This window comes from Hemicordylus capensis, chromosome 2 (genome assembly GCF_027244095.1).
Source record: "Hemicordylus capensis ecotype Gifberg chromosome 2, rHemCap1.1.pri, whole genome shotgun sequence".
Classification (NCBI taxonomy): Eukaryota; Metazoa; Chordata; class Lepidosauria; order Squamata; family Cordylidae; genus Hemicordylus; species Hemicordylus capensis.
In genome coordinates this window covers 193,615,808-193,636,804 of record NC_069658.1, presented here as the reverse complement: position 1 = coordinate 193,636,804, position 20,997 = coordinate 193,615,808, and the positions used below count along the sequence as shown (strand labels likewise).

Sequence of the window (20,997 nt, the reverse complement as noted above, 5' to 3'; positions counted from 1 at the left end):
GAAGGTCCATTCCCCAACATCCCACTGACGGGTTCAAAAGACACTGTAATATATTGTGTGGTGGTAGCCATGGGTAATGTATCAGGTGTGATTGTCATTGCCAGGAAAGTGGCAAGGGCCTGTTAAATCAGTCACAGCCACTACCTATTAAAAGTATGGGGCTAAACCACCCTGTTGGTGGGATGGAATGTTTGTGAGCTCGGGCAGTAAACAGACAAACAAGTGGGTGGAGGTGATGGGACTCTGTGGCGAGACAGAGAAGGGCTTGAACAAAAGCATGAGGACATTTACCAGCTTGGAAAACACTCCAGGCAGTCACAAACCATTCTGCTGCTGAGGGGCAAAGGTGTATAAAACCTTTTCTCATCGGCTCTGTGTTTCTGAAGGGGAAGGTGTTTGAAAAGGAGCTGGTTTTGAGCACCAGGCTGCAGAAAAACACCCAAAAAGATAAACCATAAAAGTTGCATATGAAGCAAGACCCAGGTCAGAGCAGTCATTCCTGTCTCTGTTGCTAACTTTGGTTTCCCCCACAAGCTCAGTTAAAGAACACTTCCACACCAGGGACATTTTGTTGCAGATCTCTTCTTGTAGCATTGTAATTCCTGAATGGTGAAATCCACAAGATGCAAGGGCAGTGGCTAGAGGGGGCGATGCCCTCTTCTTCCGTCTCACCCTCTGTGCTTCTTGGTTGGCACAGAGAGAGAGCATAGCACTCCACCGACAGCTTCTTTATCAGCATGAGACATGCTGCTTCCTTGCTTGATGATAAGACTCTAAAGTTGTTCTCACAGCCGTTGGGTGGGTGGGTAGAGGTGTGCACAAAACTGGTTTGCCCTGTTTGGTTTGAGTCCAAACTGGACTTGGCATGTTTGGTTCTGTGACCTCGAACAAGGGACTGGACTCACATTTGAACTGGTTTGGGTGGGGGTGTTCTAGAGTTGTGTAGCTGGGGTCATCTGCCCAGAAGTACATCATGACCTGGGCATGCAAATAGCCAGGTCACCTGCGCAGTGGCCTCCAAAATGGCTGCCACCAGAAAAGGCCGAAATGGCTGAAACAGCCCTTTGGAGACCGGGGGGAGGCCAATGGGGGTGGGGGGGAGGGGGAATTGCTGTAGATTCTCCACCCCCGGCAGCAGCAACCCCTGAGGTCCCCATCAAACCTGGTGGTAAATTAATAAATTAAAGAACAAAACAAAACTCTAGAGTGCCTGGACTGGCCGCAAGCCAGCCTGGGGAGGTGGGTGGGTGGGGGGCGTTGGCTTGACCTTGATCCAGACCAGTGCAATGTTGAGCTAGTTCGCACATCCCTAGCGGTGCGGGGCAGGGAGGAGGTAGATTTGAACCTACTTCCTGCCCCTGCTCAATGATCATCCTGCTGCTTTTACATGCCAACACAATCTGCACTGCTCCAAGCAGCATGGATCACTGGAGGCCCTGCAAATGGGTCCTGGCCTCTCAGAATCCCAACATATTCTACATACAACCCTGGCCCTGGGATCGAGGGCACCCTGTTTAAGGGCCAGAGCTTGGATGGAGGCAGCACCAGGATCGGCCCAGGTTGGGCTGCTGTAGCCTGGGTCGAGCTGCTTGTGTGCACAGCCTCTCTGTCTTGCAAGGCAGCCTTCAGCTTCTCCTCTGCTTTTAGGTTATAATAGCGATGGGTGTCATCTGCTTTTAGTCTCAATTTATTTATTTATAATATTCATACCCTACTCCTCCAGGGCATGACCTTTTTTCATGACACCCATAGCTATAAGCCCATTCATCTCTCATAATGTCAGGAGTGATGTCTACAGCTTGAACAGTCTGCATTGAACTGGAAGCTGCCATTGCCTGTGGCGCTCTAAGGATGCAGATGGGGTGTCGCTCCACCCTTGCATCGCTATGGTTCATCTTCTGGATGGTTCACCACTGCCAGAGAGCAGCCTGCACTCCATGGAATAACCACAAAGCCAACCAATCCTGCACTGAGATTGGGCCTCCTTGGTGCTGATGCCCCTCCTCCCATTTTTCTTTCTGATTTGCTTAGAGATTCTGACAGTGGCTGGAGACCATCTGTTCTTTGCATTATGCAATTTTCATGATATTAAATAATATTTACAAATTTGCATATTTGAACATTCAGGGCAGAAGAAAGAAACCAATGGTACAACCTATACCAGTACAGCATTTGAATTCCAGTTTAAGCAAAAGCCACCTTAAGTCTTGCATGTGAAAGGTTTGTCACATGCAACTGTCGTTTCTCCACATGAATCTTGGGGCATGTGATTCTCTGTATATGGATCAGAAATGTCTAAATAGTATATCCTCGCCATCTTCTTACTCTTACACATGCCTGAGGGGATTGGCCATGACATTGAAACTACCCAAGTGTACAGATGTTTTAGTTGTAGCTCAGTCTTGGACATGTTTACTTGCATGTAAATCCTACTGTACTCTGTGGGCTTTGTAGGTAGGTATGCCGAGGACTGCAACCTTAATTGCTTCAGAGTGGCTTAAAAAGGTTCAGACAGGGGAACTTCTTGTCAGACAGTTTGAAAATGGGTGGCAGATAGGGACCATGACATGCAACACCGTGCATGCATTTGTGTACCTGCGGGGATCCAGGTGTTGGAGTATTTCCAATAACAGGACACCAGCTAGCATGTGGTAATAACAGAAGCCTCTTGCCTTGCCCTTGGCTTCTCATCTGCCAAACGGTGGGGAAAGAGATGACGAGGTGGAACATTCAACGGCTTTTTCTTATGCCTATTGCTGATGCTGGAAACCTAGATTATTATGTTTACCAGTTGCTCTCCACAATGTGTGGCCCTCATGATTCATCTTCTAATGTAAAGACAGAGTCTGACCTTTGCTGTTGGCGTCAGAGCAGTCAGTGGTGATGATACTTGATGCAGACTAAGAGGCAGTATCACAGATGAGGTACATGTTTGACAGCATTTGAATCCTGAGGCTGAACATCTGAGCATCTCCAAGACATCTCCACTGACAGTTTAGCAGCAAACCAGTAATGTGGCAACTCACAAACCAAGCAAAGATGACCCGTTTAATAAAGAAGCGGGATTCACATGTGTGGTGATGGGGGGAGAAAGTCCAGAATTGTGGTCCAGATATGTAAAATTGTGTCAATGCAGATACAAGGTATGGCTGACAATCCCAAACAGATGGACCCTGGCAATCTCGCACACATCCCATCTGTATCCACCTCTTTGTCTGGGGTTTGATATTAATGATAGCATAGGACAAGGACCACAATCAAATTAGGCCTTCAACTTAAAAGTGCCACCCTAAGACCCACTGGCCAAGTATTTTCTCTCTCACTCTTAGATTAGCTATCTACCCTTCATTCCTCATCTGGGCTCTATTCAGATTGTCCCCTTATCATGACAGGAAAGCACTGATCATGTTTTCTGTTTTAGGAGAGAACATTTAAAATGCCATGAGCATGACCAGAAAGAGAGGCAGATATTTCAGGCACTCGTTACCATGTTATACAAGGAGCTGTTTTCTCATATCCCAGGAAATAAGCATACCTATTTTTCATGTGTGACACTAGCTGGTGTTTACACACACAAACACTACTGAGGCCTATAGGTTGCTTCCAGGGAGGGGAATCTTGCTCACTCCCAGAAGGCACTGGAAAAAGTTGGTGGCAGCTCAGCTGGAGAGGGAATAAAGAGGCACCACGGGCAGGAAGAGTCTCTCAGTCCAGACCCCCTTCAGTCAGGAGGAAGGCTGTACAGGATTAGAGGATTGAAGACACTTCCCGTTCTGTGGAGCTGAAATGAGTTAGTAGGCTGAAGAAGGAAATCATGACAGCAACTAGTAGAGCACTGCATCTGAAGATAACCAGTGACCACCCCTTTGTTTAGGCACCTTTCTGTAATGGAAATGGGCCCACCTGTCTGTATCCCCAGGTTCGGTGCCCCAGAGTACCATCCTGAATTCATCAGGGCTGCTCAACTTTGAGCATCTAGCTGTTGTTGGACCACTACTGCCATCATCCTCAGCCGCAGTGGCCAGTGATCAGGGATGCTGGGAGTTGTAATCAACAACAGCTGCAGGGCTAAAGTTGTACAGCCCTGCTACACATGCCACTCCCATCCTTGTTTCCATTTGAGGCATGCCGGGAAGAGGTGTGATTTTCCCCAGCATGCTTCAGCATGGGTTCAAAAGGCAGAGCAACCCATGGCTATCATGGAAAGCACGATAAGGTTCAGAAATCAGTGGATGGTTCTGAAAACACCATCATACAGTGTAGAAAATGAGGCTGATTGCGGGGGAAATCTCTAGTCAGTGGCCTGGATCTCTCGCACAGCAGATGAAGTGGTAAACCTGTTTTTGAGTTGTACTGCTTCAGGATGGGGTTTGTATGATTGAATGTTCCTCCATAGACACCAAAAGTTTCCCTGCACAGAGAAAGTTGGATTGTCAGGGAGAAAGCTAGGCTAGAACTCTAGATCTATTTCTTTTTTAATGGAGGTGTTTTTTAAAATTGTATAAGCCACCCTCCTGTAGTCTGAAGCAGTACAGATTGAGATGCAAGTCTGTTACCAACTCATCCGCTGTTCACAAGAACCAGGACAGTGTTACAGAATACAACATAGAAGTTCCCCCACCTCTGATTTAAAAAAAGAACCCTACCAACTCAAGAATTAATCACATTCTGCTACTCTTAACCTATGACCTAATCCCAAACTGAATTTGTATGGACACCCCCTTGGCCTTGGCTATTTCATCTTTTTTTAAAAAAGGAAAACCATGACAAACATCAGCACAGCCATTGAAATCTTAAAAAAGCACATCTAAAAAAAGAAAAAGAAAACAGCTGTGTAATATTCCATCAAGTAGGCATCGGCCTTGTCTGTGTTTGGATGCAAGTGCTTTCCGAAGTACAGCATCACCTATGGAGGAATAATAATAATTTTTAAAATGAGTTTCCTTCATAGAACAGCTGTTGAGGCACAGACTCATGTTGGTTTTAATGCAGAGCTGGATATATAGAAGAGGGGTTACATGAAGGTGCTTCATCCTGATGACACAAGACATTTTTTATTTATTTTTACATTTTATATCCCGCTCTTCCTCCAAGTTGCCCAGAGCGGTGTACTACATCCTTAGGTTTCTCCTCACAACAACCCTGTGAAGTAGGTTAGGCTGAGAGAGACGTGATTGGCCCAGAGTCACCCAGCAAGTCTCATGGCTGAATGGGGATTTTAACTCGGGTCTCCCCGGTCCTAGTCCAGCACTCTAACCACTACACCACTAACCACTACACCACGCTGGCAAGGTTGTTTGTTACCCTTAGATTATTTTTTTAAAAAAATCTGTCCAAATGGTCAGTTCAATGCTCAGTTCTGGTTGTCTAATCGTAAAAAGCCCATTGTAGAGCTGGACAGGTGCAGAAAATGGCAATCAAAATGATCAAGGGGTTAGAGCTGGGCTGTATAATTTCAACCTTCCTAGTCCAGTCCCTGGCCATAGGACCTGTAGGAATTTCAGAGTGCATGAGGTTTCTCTCTGGATCCTGTAAAGACATGTCTAAATGAAGGAAAAAGATTTGGGTAGACATCTGGCAACTGATGTGAAGGTTTGCTACGACGCCATATTGGTTTTGACCAACACATATTGAACCATACAGCGGTTTTAATTTTTTTTATTTTCCCCATTAAGGCGATAGCAAATAGAATGTGTTCATTGAATTCCTCATATAATCTTCTATCAGCAGATTATAGTTTCATTCTTTTATCTGAATCTTTGTCCGAGTAATGCGATTTTCTTCTGTAAAACAGAGAGCTTTAAGTAATAAAGTATGTACAACGTATGATACAAGCTGTAAGTGGTTTGAGTGAACAAAATTCTTCAAACTGGTCAACAACACATGTCATTGTCTTGAAAGCTGATGTTCCTCTCCAACAGGCTGGTTTTCTTCCAGTACTGCCATATCCAGTTACCTCCTATGATGGTGTCTACTCAGCTATGGAAAAACTTCTAAAGCCTGCTAAGCAGTCTTCAGCAACCAGCACTACCTGTTACCTGTGATGAAGGAGTGTACCACATTGCAGCAGAAATACAGATATCCACTGGTGAATTTACCAACATCGTGCTGTTAATGGGTTCATTCCACCTAACAAAGATACTTCTAGCATGCAGAGGGAAGTATATTGAAGGTAGCGGACTAGAAAGCATTTTTATTGAGATCTCTGTGTTTGGACCAAAAGTGATTGAAAGTGTCCTAAGATGAAGTTATTATATACGATTAGTTAAGGGCGTGTTTATGCTGGCTGAGGTTATAGAAAGGCTCAAGTGGAAGGCATTCATCACTAAAGCTGAAAATATCTCTAGTGTGACTGATCAAGTACATCATTTAGTTGGTAATATGCGCAGCAGACAGAGAGAAGGCTCATAGCTGCAGTTTGGAGAACTCTCCAAAAAAAAAAAAATCAGAAGACATGATCAGAGAACTTGACAAATTCACCGAAAAAAATGTCGAGCGGTCAGAGCAGTGGAGCTACCTGGAAGGTTTCCTTTATCTAGTTGAAAGAGATACTTTTGTCCCCGACCCTGACTTACTCACTTAATTCCAGTATAGAAAATCGCATTACTCGGCCAAAGATTCAGATAAAAGAATGAAACCAGTTCCTATTGATAAAAGATGTTATGAGGAATTCAGTGAACACATTATATCTGGTATCGCCTTAATGGGGAAAATTAAAAAAAAAAATTAAAACTGCAGTATGGATCAATATGCATTGGTCAAAACCAATATGACATCGTAGCAAACTTTTGCACCTGTTGCCAGATGTCTACCAAAAATTTTTTCCCTCATGTAGGCATGTCCTTACAGGACCCAGTGAGAAACCTCATCCACTCTAAAATTCCTACAGGTCTTATGGCCAGGGACTGGACTATCTGGCAGATGTACTACAACTCCTATCAGTCCTGACCACTGGCCAATGTGTCTTGGGATTGTGGGAGTTGTAGTCCAAATGTTGGCAGGCCAGAATTGTGCAGCCTTGGGTTAGAGAATTTTCCCTATGAGGAAAGGCTAAAGCATTTCAGGCTATTTACGTAGTTTGGGGGCGGGGGAGAGAATGGAGAAGAGATATGTAAGAGAGTTACAGAAATATGCATGGTAGAGAGAATTGCTAGCAAGATATCCCCCCTCCCATAATGCCACATGGTTACCCAATGAAATTGATTGGCAGTAGATTCAGGACAGACCTCCAAAAAAGTATCTCCATCATACAATGCCTAATTAGGCTGTGGAACCCAGTTCCACAAGTAGTGGTGATGGCCACAGGCTTGGGTGGTTTTTATAAGGCAGACATGTATAGAAGAGGGATTTCCAGCCTCTAGTCCCCAGATGTTGTTGGACTACATCTCCCTAATCCCTAGCCACAATGGTCAATGTTCACAACAGTTAGGGGTCCAGGATTGGGAACTCCTGGTATAGAGGACTATCCATAAGTATTAGCTGTGATTGCTAAATGCAGTATCTTGGTCCACCGGCAGTATTCTTTTATATACCAGTTACTGGGGCAGGGAACATTGAACGGAGCTATGCCCTGCTATGGATTTGGCCACCATTACAAACTGGAGTAGGTGGATCCTGGTCTGATCCAGTCGGGCTCTTTCTAGATATGTTAATTTGCACAAATATATACCTATTTAAAATTGCCCATTGATTAATGGGGAGGCTGACACATACATCACAAAAAGCATATGGAGAAAGAAAAATATTGGAAAGGTTAGAGTGTAGTGTGACTAGGAACAGGGAGAGCCGGTTTCAAACTCCAATTCAGCCATGAAACTAACTCACTGGGTGACTCTCGGCCAGTCACCTCTCTCTCAGCCCAACCTACCTCCTAGGCTTGTTGTGAGGATAAACATAGCCACGGACACCACTCTGGGCTTCTTGGAGGAAGTGTGGTGTGTGTGTGTGTGTGTGTGTGTGTGTGTGTGTGTGTGTGTGTGTATATATATATATATATATATATATATATATATATATATATATATATATATATATATATATATAAATTCATAGTGGCTGACATGATGCGCAGCATTACAAAGTCATAATGCTGAGCTGTGAGGTTTCTGTGGACTCCTGAGCAAGCCCCAATCAGATGTGGAGGCATTGTTCAGATGTGGAGCTCAGATGCGGAGGCACTGTTTGCGCAGGTTTCTCTATTCACAGCACTGTGGAAATGCTGCTTCTGAAGAGCATTGGGGTTTGCTTAGAAAACTGCAGCCTCAGGACACAACACAGTGAGCCGCTTTTCACGATTACGGAGAAGGGCTCGCCGGTGGGCTGCGGGGAATTCCCCACAGACGAGCAGCGGCTCTCCCAGCAGCTCCGGGGGTTGGGGTGCTGGGACGTGCCACTGCGCGTCGCCCCTCCCCTCCGGAGCTCTGATAATGCGGAGCTCTGATAATGCACCACATGAGTGCGCAGTGCATTAGGGAATCCCCCCTCCCCTCCCTGAGCAGCCACAGCTGAGACATGAGCCAAAAAACGGGGTCAAGGAGACACTCGCTCCCTTAACCTCATTTTACTGGGTGGCTCAATAAGGCAGGGTTGCTGCCTGTGATCCCAGGGGTTCAGACCCTGGTGCAAAACCAGGTTGGGCTCCCTTAACTCGATTTTGCACGCACATGTGAATAGCCTCTATGGCTTCATAATGCTGCGCATCATGTCAGCCCTCCTCTGAAGTCAAAGCTTGTAGGTCTCCATTCTTTTGTTGCATGAGGGGGCTGCCTCTTGGTTCTCCTGCCTGCCTGATAGCAATGAATAGTCTTTGTTCAGCTGCTTCCTGATGATGGTCTTGTTCAGAACACACACACAGTGCTGCATATGTGTGGGTGGGAATCAGAGAAAATGTGAGGGGTGTTCCTATCTATCTAGTCGGCTGCCCCACTCACAGCAAGCCTGCATCTGGTTCTGTGTGTCTTCTCTGGGGCCAGCTTTATACCTCTGTTCTGGAAACTAAGCCACAAACAAAAGAATGTTGCCTTCAGATTTGATTAGCCTAGCTCTGAGTGATACATCTGAACTTTCCTTTTGACCAGTTTGATCTCGAACAAACTAATCAAAGTTGAAAGGAGAACTAATTGAAGTCACAGTGAGACTTCATAAGCCCAGCATCCACCCAGGGAAACAGGGCCCTGCTGAGCTGACTGATGCCTGCACACATGCTTGCCGCTCAGTGATTTATCACTTTAGGACTTACAGCTGCATCTGTCAACTGCCGGCATTGTGGCAGAGGTGATATGAATGTTATGGTGTCTGTGGGGTTTTGATCGGGGACGGCTCATTCAGACATGCATGTTGCCCTGTAAAGGATGTGCATGTGAAAATCTACCTGCAGGAAAACCTGAATCCCTGAACCTGATTTTGTCTCTGGTTGCTCAGCAGACACAAATCGTGGAATCACAGAGCTGGGTCACACCACAGTCTTTGTGAGGCTGTTGTGTGTTGGTGGTTGTCCGAATCTGATTGCCAACAGTCCTTCCCCATGGATAGAGTGTAAGGGGCTTAGCCATTTGTTCCCATATTGAGATGAACATAGGACCCTGCCTTCTACTGAGTCAGACCTTTGGTCTAGCTAGCTCAGCGTTGTCTGCCCTGACTGGCAGCAGCTCTCCCAGATTTCAGGCAGGAGTCCCTTCTCAAACTTATGTGGAGTTTCCAGGAACTAAAATTGGAGCTTTGTGCAGGTAAAGCAGATGCTCTAGCAGTGAACTATAATTCCACCCCCAAAGATACAAATGGCCGTCTGCTTTGCGTCACTGTCCTGCTCATGTCTTGCCATTTCTCCACTATGTGGGGCAACATTGTTTAAAGTCTGCTTGGCCAAACCACATGTGATTCCTCCGTAACCCAGCCCACAGTAGGACCCTAGAGGGCAGTGTTCTTTATTGCAAGGCCCAGGAGCCATGGCAGTTTCCATGATGCCTATGTGTGGCTGCCTGACTAAATGGTTCATTAGGCCAGTGTGAAGCTTCAGTCAAAGCCAGGTATGCTGCACAAGCCCCCTAGCGCCATGTGGAGGCAACTGTTCTCATGTGGGGAACAGAGTGTCTTGTTCACTCTGTGTTCCCTGTGCAGTTGGCCAGGATCGTGAGGGAAAGGCAAAATAAGCCGTAATGCAGGCAGAAAAAAATGGCACTGAAGCAGTAGACCAGGTGATTTATGGCTGTAAGCAGGTGCAGAAGGGGGAAAAGTGAAGAGGGACAGAGTTCTGGAGGACTTGTTTTTTGGAACAACTTTTGCCTGCAAACAGGCAAATACCCGATGCAGCCCTTGCTTTAAGATTTCTTCTTACAGTACTTTCCCCAATACAGAAAGCCAGAAACTAGAAACATACATGACTGCTATAAGCGGAGAACTGGATGACATGATCTTGAAGGCTCAGTCCTTTTAGAACTGAGCCTGTTGAGCATTTCCCTCCCCTCCCCCAATCAAGCAGCCTCATCCTAGGCATGTTTTCCACTGACCCACTGGGACCTATTTCCTAGTCAACCTAACTAGTATTGCAGCCTAAGATGCTTCATATACTTACTCCTTGGCCAGCCTCTCCTTCCCCATGGAGTCCACCTCCAGTTGTATATGGACCCCTTGCTTCTCTGAAGACAAACCTGGCCTCGCATTACCAGGTCTCTCTGCGCAGCAAGCTCCCAGGACTCTTCCTTCTGCACAAAGACAGTTGCCAAAAAGTCCATGAAGAAATGCAGAGGGAGGGATTTCTCATCCCTTTCCAAACTATCCAGAGACAGAAGTGAATAGTGAAGCGGCAACACTGGCAGAGGATACCCAATAAATACATAAATGAATAATAAATCCAAGAAAGTCTGTCAAGAGCTTCAGGGAGATCTCTCCAAACTGGGTCACTGGGGGAAAGCCTGCCACTTAAGACACACTGTTAATAAGCAGACAGTGTTATACATAATTCCAGCTACATAGACTCAACAAGAAGTTCTGAACTGGTTGGCTCAAGGAGGATTTGCGGGTTGTAAATGGAAATGCACTAGAAATTTTAAGCCCAGTATGCTGTGACAATAAACAACAACCATAAGCCCTCACTTCCTTACATAGTACACGTTCATTTAGAACTTCAGCACATTCGCACTTTCCCATATATCCACTCCCCTTTGCACATATGAAGCTTCCACTACAGCGAACAGAGCAGCCCTTGAGGAGCTCTGCATATGCAGTGGAACCGCCACACCTATGATTTCAGGAGTGTGTAAATAGGAGAAAAGGAATTTTAAAAGTGAAACAATATTTTAACATTGCTACAATGCATCTGAAAGATGCTCCAGACATTCTTAAAAAGAAAAGCATAAATGGTTTTTATTGTGTTTTTAAGCTTATTAAAACAAGCAGAGTGCATGACAGTAGTTTATTACATTATGAGTGGTAGGGAAACGATGAAGGGACATTTTAATATTAATACTGAATCATGAGCTTAATTATACAACTGTATATATGCTGCTATTGATTTATAGTACCCTAGATGTTAATGTGCCACTTGAGCACCTCCCTAAGTTAATGCCCAAATGGCTGCGATACTATGGGTAAGTTGCAGGGGTTAGAAAATCAGTGCCAGCCTGAGAGGAAGGTTGGTCTGTCTGAAGGCCAACTCTATCACCTGTGTATTGTGGGTAGGAGTGGATGTAGAAGCAGGGAGGCGGGGGAGGCTTGCAGGCTTTAGGATTTTGGTAACTTAACTGTCATATTGTGATGTGGCACATTAGTGGATCTGCACTAACAACAGCAGAGGGCTATTCTCTTCAGGCTCTAATTGTGGGCTTCTGGCAGTGATATACTGCTCTGCACATTTGTAAAATAGAAAAGCAAACCTAAGAATATCTTAAATAAATAAAATTTCATTGGCCCATATCCTGTGGTAAGCAGAATGTTGGACCAGATGGACCTTTGGTCTGATCCAGCAAGACTCTTATGAGGTCCTTAAAAATTACCACTGGGTACCACCACTTACTTGCAGAGATTAGAATCTCCATTTCACCAACAAGTATGCACCCCAAAGTGTCCACATCCACTCTTTTTATCATTCTTTCACCATCTTGACTGTTATCCTCAGCCATCTTACCCAAGATTAATGGCGTACCAAAGTGCCATGTGTTTAGCAGCCTATGATTAAATTGATTGGAACATAGAGGTGCAGAGACCCGGTGAATGGACTGGAGAACAATGGCCCCTCTCTCTCTCCCCCAACCCCCCCCCCCACACACACACCTGATACACAACACAATTTCTTGGTAATGTAAAGACATCTGGGGTAAGCAAGCATCGTTGACCTCCTTCCAGGCAAACACTCAACTGCTAGAAGCCAGCCTGATGCTGAGAAACACAAACCAATCACACACAAATGTCAGCCACTTCCTTACTTCCACCTCTTCACAATTGCGTCTATACCCCAGGTGGCCGCTGGAGATAAGGCAGCTCTTAATTGTGTTTTTCAGACTGGAACGCTGGAGATCTCGGCACAGCTAACGAGCTCCTTCAGCTGCCTCTGTGTGCCTCCTTTATAAATGCAGGTAGTGGCTGTCTCCCCAAAGTATTTGCATAGCTGAGTCAGGTATCCCTAAAATTTTAGCATGCCTAGGCAGTTGCCTAGTCTCATGGTCCACTTTGGAGGTATGATTTTTCACTGGAACAAAAGGATGGTGGGAAAGGGTTACATTTCCCTTGGTCCATGGTCCAAATCCTGATTACTGCCCCTGCTATTGCAATAGCAGTTGAAGCTGCTATTCAACTTACCAAAACAAAAGTCTCAAAACCCAACCCTCACACAGGGCCAAATTAGGCATTCAGCATTTAGCTGGGTCCTTGGAAAGGAGGTTGCACAGTGTGTATAAAGCTTGCCCACCACCACTGATAGTAGGTGGCCTGCCGAGGCCCTCAACTGCTAAGGAATCTAAGAAGGGGGTGCAAAGAGATTCAGCCCAAGGTGCAAGCAATCTTTCCTCAAGAGATATATGCTTCCATTTTCATGGCAAAGAGAGCAAGTTTTGCGAATTTAGCTAAATGCCTGCCATCACTGTGAAATGCACCCACATAATCCTTCCATGGTGACATCTGAAGGGCTGCTTTATACATTACAGGTTTCCAAGAAAGGAAACGGTCCTAATTTAATACCAGCATCTAAGATAATCACCTGCAATGACTGGCAGAAGCATTCTGCTAGATTTTGGGTGGATTCTCCAAAACAGACTGCCTTTCCCCCCCACCCAAGCTTTTTAACTTGACTGTGGATTTTATTTTTTTAAAGGTTTTTATGTTTGTCTTAATTTGCTTTATGTTGTTGTAAACCACCCAGAGACAGAAGTCTGGGGCAGTCTACACATTAGACAGACAGACAGATAAAATTTATGGCTGGACCAGTCCTGCTTTAACTGTTGTAAGTGCCAGGGTGACATATTTTATTTGCTAGGGCTTAATCTTGAACAATAAAACTTAACTTGACCTGGTGGCATCCACTTCAAAAGCAGTGCATCTCAGCCGTGGGGAAAACAGGAAAGTGCATCTTTGAACTCAGCCCTGCCAACCCCCCATTTCATGGGGCGTATAATCAGATGCCAGGGAAGCAGCAAACACTTTGAAGCCCTTGTTCTCTTAATCATGCAAACAAAGGGCACCCATCTTCTTTCTCCTATGAAATGTGGAAGGGGATGCTGTGGCTGCCTCCAGCCCATCATCCAAGTGCTCTGCTTCACAGGACATGCTTGCCCTATGAATATTTGACAAGGGGCTTGGGCAGAGCTTGTTAAAAGGCCGTCTCTGATGAATTATTTATCAAGACAGGAAGGGATCAAACTGCTTCCCTCCGGGGATAAACTCTCTCCCTTCCTCCAATTGGGGGTGCATGCTCTCTCTCCCACCCACCCCTCCCAGCACCCCAGTCAGGCTGTTCCTGGCAGCCAGAGACAGGCAGGGAGCAGGCTTGGAATTCCCCGATCACTCATCTTCAATGGCCAAACTGCAGTTCTCAACTATGGCCACTAGAGGCCATTCTTGCATCTCCTCAGTGGGGTTGTCAACCTTATTTTAAAGAAGTGTACTCATCTCAAAGCTTCAGCGAAGGTATATCATATATATAAAATATGCAAACAGCCAAGAATTGTGATATCCAAAAGTAAATCTTGCCAAAGCTGGGGGGAAATAACATACAAGCCAAGCGGATCTGCCCTGGAATCAGGCAAACAATCAAACCATTCCTATGCTGTGGCTTCTTTCCTTCTTCCATGCTCTGGAGCCTGGTAGACAGGGCTCCACAGCGTCCCCTTTGCTCTGGCCTGTGTTGAGGAGAAACATTAAAACCCTCACACAACAGAGTATGCTCTGGTGGTAAAGAAGTTCAGCTCTGGAGACATTAGGCTGAGTTTAAAAAAACCCCAAAGATTATGAAGAAACTAAAACATCATATAAGAGAGAGTCATTGAACAGCACACACAAATGGGCACTAGCCTTCAACAACAACTTAACAGTTCTAATTGATTCTAATAGGAATGCAGGTTGAGTATCCCTTATCTGGACATGCCAAAATCCGGAAACTACCAGGGTGCGTGCCGTAACAAAACAAAAAACAAAACGTCTCAGCTCACTCGCTCGCAGATTCCCAATTTTGCTGCTTTTAAACATGCAGTCAAAACTTACTTATTTCAGAAGGCTATTAGTGACAGGGGTTTTGTCTGTAATTCTCTCTAGTTGCGGTTCTGTTTTTATTGTGAAGTTTTAAAAAATGTTTTTGATGTTCTCGCTTTGGTGCTAGAGGGAAAAGGGAAAGCCCCCCTTCCCTACTCCCTGCTCAGTTCGGCGCCTGCTCTGTTGGACCTAAAAAACAAACAAACAAACAAAAATACAGTAACCTTTTGTGTTTAGACTTGGATCCCATGCCCAAGATACCTCATTATGCAAATATTCCAAAATCCGGAAAAATCCAACTGGAACAATTCCGGTCCCAAGCAGTCCAGATAAGGGATACTCAACCTGTATATGAGCTGGCTCACATAAAGCCAGCCCTGTTCAGCCCATGTGAGTTCAAAGTGGACCATCCCCGGTTCTAAGAACTGGCTTGTGGGCTGGCTCAGAGAGTATACATGTAAAGGGGATTCCTTAGCCTAAGTGTGTGTGTGTGTGTGTGTGTGTGTGTGTGTGTGTGAGAGAGAGAGAGAGAGAGAGAGAGGGGGCGGGGGACAGAAATGCTTTAGCCAGATTCCCCTTTACAAGTATACCCCCCACCCCACCCCAGCAGGCCTGCGAGCTGTCTTGACCAGCTCGACTGCCAAACCAGACCGGAGCTGGTGAACCTGAGCCCAGACTGGGCCTGCTCGAATCTAGTCTGAAAATGAGCCAAGCCAAGACTCTGTGACCCAAGACAAACCTATTAACATCTTATCATGCCTCTAGTGGCCAGAAGAGGTTACTGTGGTTCTAAGAGCAATGCTTTTGAAATCTCGCTTCTAACGCTCCTTCTCATTGCTCAAGCACTGATCAACAAATCTCATAATCTCTTGCAATGCTAGAAAACAATTGCTTGGTAATGTGTAACATCACCGTTGGGCAGTATTTCAACTCCACAAGACCCTTTTCTTGTACATGGTGTACATAATGATATTTTGTCTTAATAAGCAAAATTGTTCTTGATTTTGTCTTCTCAGTTAGGGAAAACAAAACACAACTTTGATTCTCCTCAAACAATTCAGTTGGTTTTGGTTCCTCAGCTCCAAAGACTTGCAACAATTTGGGTATCCATGCCACCTCCTGGCAAGCCTGAGTGGCTGACACATATTCCGCTTCCTTAGAGGAAAAAGCAACAGGGTTTTGTTTCCGGCTGCACCAACTAATTGTTCCACCTCCATAAAAGAACAGACACCCCCTTGTGGATTTACGATCTGTTCTATCTTCTGCCCAATCTGCACTTACATAACCCACTAGTCTAGGATTACTATTTGCTGGTCTAGGATTACTATTTAAAATTTACATTTTAGATTAGCTGTATCTTTAAGGTACCCACCCAGTCTTTTAATTGCAATCCACTCATTTTTGGTGAGTGTACTCGCTTTCCTGCTTAAAATTTCCACAGCTCCAGCAATGTCTAGACTTGTTACTGGGGCAATATATAGAAATTTCTCGGTTGCTCTCCTATGTTGCCCATTGTCTGGAAGAAGCTCACAGTTTGCATCTTGCTTGAAAAAGTTGGCTTCCATTGGAGTACTGGCTTCCTTACCATCTGTAAGACCCAGGCATTCTAAAAGGTCTTTTATCTTTTGTTTCTGATTCAGAAGATAACCTCCATCTTGTTCTCTTTCTACTTGTATTCCAAGATAACAGAAAATGTTCCCCAGTTGCTTTACTTCTATTTCTTCTTTCAAATGTTTTACAATCCACCACTATCTTCTCTGTTTTGACAACAATCAAATCATCAACATATAATAGTATATAAGTCCATCTATTGTTTCTAACCTTGAATATATACAAGAGTCAGCTTTTCCTTAGATAAACTATTGTTTAATTAGCAACTGATTTAGCTTTATATTTCAGGCCCTTGCTGCTTGCTTCAGACCATAAATGCTCTTTTGGAGCTTACACACAATCCCCTCCTTACCAGGTTCCTTGAACCCTGGCGATTGATCCATATAAATGTCCTCAATATCACCATGTAAAAATGAAGTTTTGACATATAAATGATCTACACACATTTTCTTCACTGCTGCAAAACAAAAGAGCATTCCTATAGAAGAGTGTTTTACAACTGGGGCAAATGTTTCATCATAATCCTCACCATATTTCTGAGAATATTCTTTAGCTACTAGCCTTGCTTTATAGCACTGGACATCTCCTTCAGCACTGTGCTTCACTTTGGAAACCCATTTATGCCCTGCATTCCCATAGGCAGCTCCATAGGTATCCAAGTATTATTCTTATGTAGAGACTGGATCACTTCTTCGGCAGCTTTTCTCCAATTGCAGGTGTGGACAGCTGGCATTTTTATCAATATCCTCCCATGTACTAGGCTCCTGCACATTTTCTTCTCTAGTATTATATGAGAGTCTTTTTGCTGAAATACCTTTGTTGGTTCTTGCTGAGCACCTTATCTCTGACTGAGCCTTAATATTTTCATTTTGCTTTGTATAGTTAATTGATACAATGATTACATCAACTTCCTTCTCTGATTTTTATTGTTTAGGCTCCTTTTGCATCTGAATGTCCGATTTAATATCTGGTATTTCATCAGCAATTGGCTTTTCTTTTTCATCAAAATACACCACATGGTTTCTGTGGCAAGATTAAGTATTCTATACCCTTTACATTCTGGTGCATAGCCAACTAATATCCCTTCCTCACACTTGCAGTTCAATTTGCTTCTTTTAAACTTAGGCATATGCTTTTGAGCCAAAAACTCTAATATGCTCCATATTCCATGCCACAATTCAAAAGGTGTTGTATTTATAACCTTTAGTAGGTATTTGTTTTGTAAATAAGTAGCAGTCATAATTGCCTCTCCCCAAAACTTACTGTCTAGTCCTGCATCCAGCAGCATGCATCTGGCCATTTTTAAAAGACCGATTCTTTCTTTTTGCAACACAATTTTGTTCTGGACTATATGGCATTGTCATTTGATGTTCAATACCTGCCTTTTTCAGATATTCAGTTATCTCATTTCTTGTACATTTTTCTTCATTGTTTGATCTCAGAATTTGAGGCTTCCTTCCAAACCTACTTCAGTGTCTTGCAACATATTCCAATTTTTCAAGTACTTGGATTTTTTTAAACTAAGTTAAGTAAATGTATATCTTCAACAATCCTCTATGAAAGTTAACAAATACTTGTTTCCGCCTGATGAATTTATCTGCACTGGCCCACAAATCACTGTGTATCAGCTAAAGAGGTTGATGTGTCTTCCTTTCTCTGTGTTGAGGAAAGGTGGGCTTAGTTCCCTTCACTCTTACACAGCATGTACACTTGGACTTTACATTACAGTGACTTGTATTTAGGCCTCTGGCTACATTGTCCTTCTCTAGTGGAAGGATTGCATTGGGGTCTCTGTGTCCCATTCTTCTATGCCATAAATTCAAACATTTTAAATGTGAACATTGCTTTGCAATTTTGGCCTCTTCATTTATACAATCCACTTCACATAGACCACTCTCCTGCAAAGTCCCTTTCATTAGTAGTTCACCTTTATCTGTGATAAAACAGTGTTCTCCTTTGAATTTCACCTCAAAATCTTTCTCTGTGGCATATTTAACTGACATCAGGCTAGGCTCAAGTGTGGGCACAAACAAGGCATCCTCAATAATCTGTTTCATTGTGTGTCCATTTTGCAGTTTGCAGTGTAGCCTTGCAGAAGCTCTGCCTTCAGCAAACATCTACTTCCCATCCGCTAGAAAAACTGGAACCTTATAATTCGTGTCCAACTTAGTAAATCTTTCTCTTTGTTAATCAGATTTCTGTTTGCACCTGAATCAATACAAATTCCAGCATTATATTTTGTAGAACTAGCTCTCAAATTATTTTCTGTATTAACAACATATGTTTTGTGCTTGTCAGACTTATTCTTTCCTTGCTTCCATGCATTTTTCTTTGTATGCTTAGGTTTCGCTCCCTTTTTAGTTGCAAATTCTTTGTTCTGAAGACATTGAGCCTTCATATGTCTGGGTCTCCCACAGAAAAAACACTTTTTGTTCTTTTGATAAATTTTTAAAGCATTTTCTTCACTTGACTTTAGTTGCTACTCATTGCCTCCGTGCAAATTAAAGTATTCCAAGTGGTTTATTAGAAATTACAAACTCAAATCACCTTTGGCTTCCAATAAGTTTACAATAGGCTCAAAGTGCTTAGGAAGACTGTTCAATAACAATCCAATCTGAACTGTGTTGAGCAAAATTATTCCCTGTGCTTATAGCTGTTGTGAAGTCTCCAATATCTCATTTCCATGATTAGATATATCCTCTCCCTCCTTTAGTTTCTTATTATACATCTTTTTAATTTGATACACCTTGGAGACAGCTGACTTACTTTCATACAATTTCTTCAGCGTCTCCCACAAGGGATGTGCACAGAATTGGTCACAATGTGTGCATGCGCACTTCTAGCCACTTCCAGTCCACGATGCACCGGGGTGGCAAGGATGTACACTGCTGCCTCGCAGGCCTGAATTTGCATGCAGTGCTGGTAGGGAAAACATGTGGGGGTGGGGGGAGAGCACCCTCCCCAGTCCTTAAAGCAATCCCCACCACCACCTTCGAACTGGCAGTTGCCGGTTCCGTGCACATCCCTATCTCACACATGTCTCTACATGCTGTTTATTTCTTGAATGCACTAATATAGAGTCATTCACTGATAAACAAATTATGGTAGTTTTATCATCCTCACTGTCCCAAGCTTGTCTTGCTTCTCCTTCTCTGACATGGTGCTCTGTGTGTAAGACCCTGCTGATTCTATGGGGTTTTAGGAGCATCTCCATTTTGAAAGACCACAGCTCAAAATCTGGACCTCAATCCTTTGTAGAACTTCTCCTGTCTCAATCTTTAAGAAAAGCTTGTTTTCTTATTCAGTCTAATTACTTTCCTCACCAGTCTCAGAGCTCTGGGCCCAAAACCCTGTTGAGGGGTATGAGGAGAAGCATTAATACCCTTACCCAGCAGAGAATGCTCTGCTGTTAAAGAAGTTCAGCCCAAGAGATTATCTGGAGACATTAGGTTGAGTTCAAAAAACAAATAAAGATTATTAAAGAAACTAAAACTAATTTTGGCGAAAATATTTTTAAAAAATTATCTTCCGAGCAGCCAGCCCCCTCAACACATAATTTTAATTAGACAAGATGGATTATAGGATAGCTTCATGGAGCATTAATGGGTTAAATACCAAAGCAAAAAGGAATAAAGTTTTTCATTTTCTTAAGAAACAAAATTTGTACATTGTATGTCTACAAGAGACACATATTAGAAAACAAGATAGAAAACATTTGGTTAATAAGGCCTTAGGACAAGAATTTGTTTCCTCTGATAAGGAAGAAAAAAAAAAGAGGGGTAGTATTTTATATTAAACAACAATTTGAACCCAAGTTGATTTTTAAAGATGAAGAAGTCAGGCTGCTAGCTTTGGAAATTTTAATTTCTGGAATTAAAACGGTGATAATTGGAATTTATGCACCTAATGAAAAGAAAGTTGAATTTTATAATTATTTAGAACAGAAGATGGCTGAGTTATCGAATGTTAACTTGATTATATTGGGAGATTTTAATGGTGTTTCTACATCTTTGGACAGAAAATCTGATATACCTGAAAGGAACCTACAAGGCAAGCTTCCTAAAGTTTTCTTTGACTTAGAAGAACATATGGATCTTTATGATTTGTGGAGAATTAAACATTCAAATGCAAAAGAATATACTTACTTCTCTGAAAGATACCAATCTCATTCAAGGATAGATATGGTCTGGACATCAAAATCTATTACGCCATGTATAAAAAGAATGGACATTTTGCCCAGAACCTTTTCAGATCATAATCCAATTTGTTTTACATGGAAGAAGAAAGGAATGGTTTCCTTTCGTTGGAGATTGAATGAATATCTGCTGAAAAAAAACAGATGTTGTGGAGAAAGCTAAAAAGAAGCTAAAGGACTATTTTGAACTGAATTTAAACCAAGGAATGGACAACAAAATAGTTTGGGATGCAGGAAAAGCAGTTATGAGAGGTTTCTTTATACAGAAAATGCATACTTTAAAAAGCAAAGAGGATTGAAAAAAGAGGCATTATTGATGCAGATTTCTAAAAAAGAAAGAGAATTACTATGGGCCAAGGATAAGAAGATGATTACTCAAACTATCAAAATGCTTCAGCAACAACTTTCTATGCTAGTATCAAATGAAGTTGAACAGAACTTAAAATATGTCAAGCAAAGGTCATTTGAGTTTGCAAATAAACCAGGCAAGTTGTTGACTTGGAAAATTAGAACTG

The 20,997-nt window shown here is 43.2% G+C and overlaps 1 protein-coding gene across 3 annotated transcripts in view; it reads right to left on the bottom strand.

Annotated features, from left to right (window-relative positions):
- Nucleotides 1-3,034: 3,034 nt before the first annotated feature.
- PPP1R1A (protein phosphatase 1 regulatory inhibitor subunit 1A) overlaps nt 3,035-20,997 on the bottom strand; it is a 115,168-nt gene continuing 97,205 nt past the window's right edge. For 2 of the 3 annotated variants that reach the window (XM_053297368.1, XM_053297370.1), the window contains exons 6-7: nt 10,571-10,700; nt 3,035-4,906 (exon numbers count right to left, since the gene is read on the bottom strand). In XM_053297368.1, coding sequence (XP_053153343.1) covers nt 4,903-4,906; nt 10,571-10,700 — 134 coding nt within the window. In that variant the 3' untranslated portion in view covers nt 3,035-4,902. Of the gene's footprint in view, nt 4,907-10,566; nt 10,701-20,997 lie in introns of those variants that run through there. The other variant, XM_053297369.1, reaches the window with a different exon arrangement.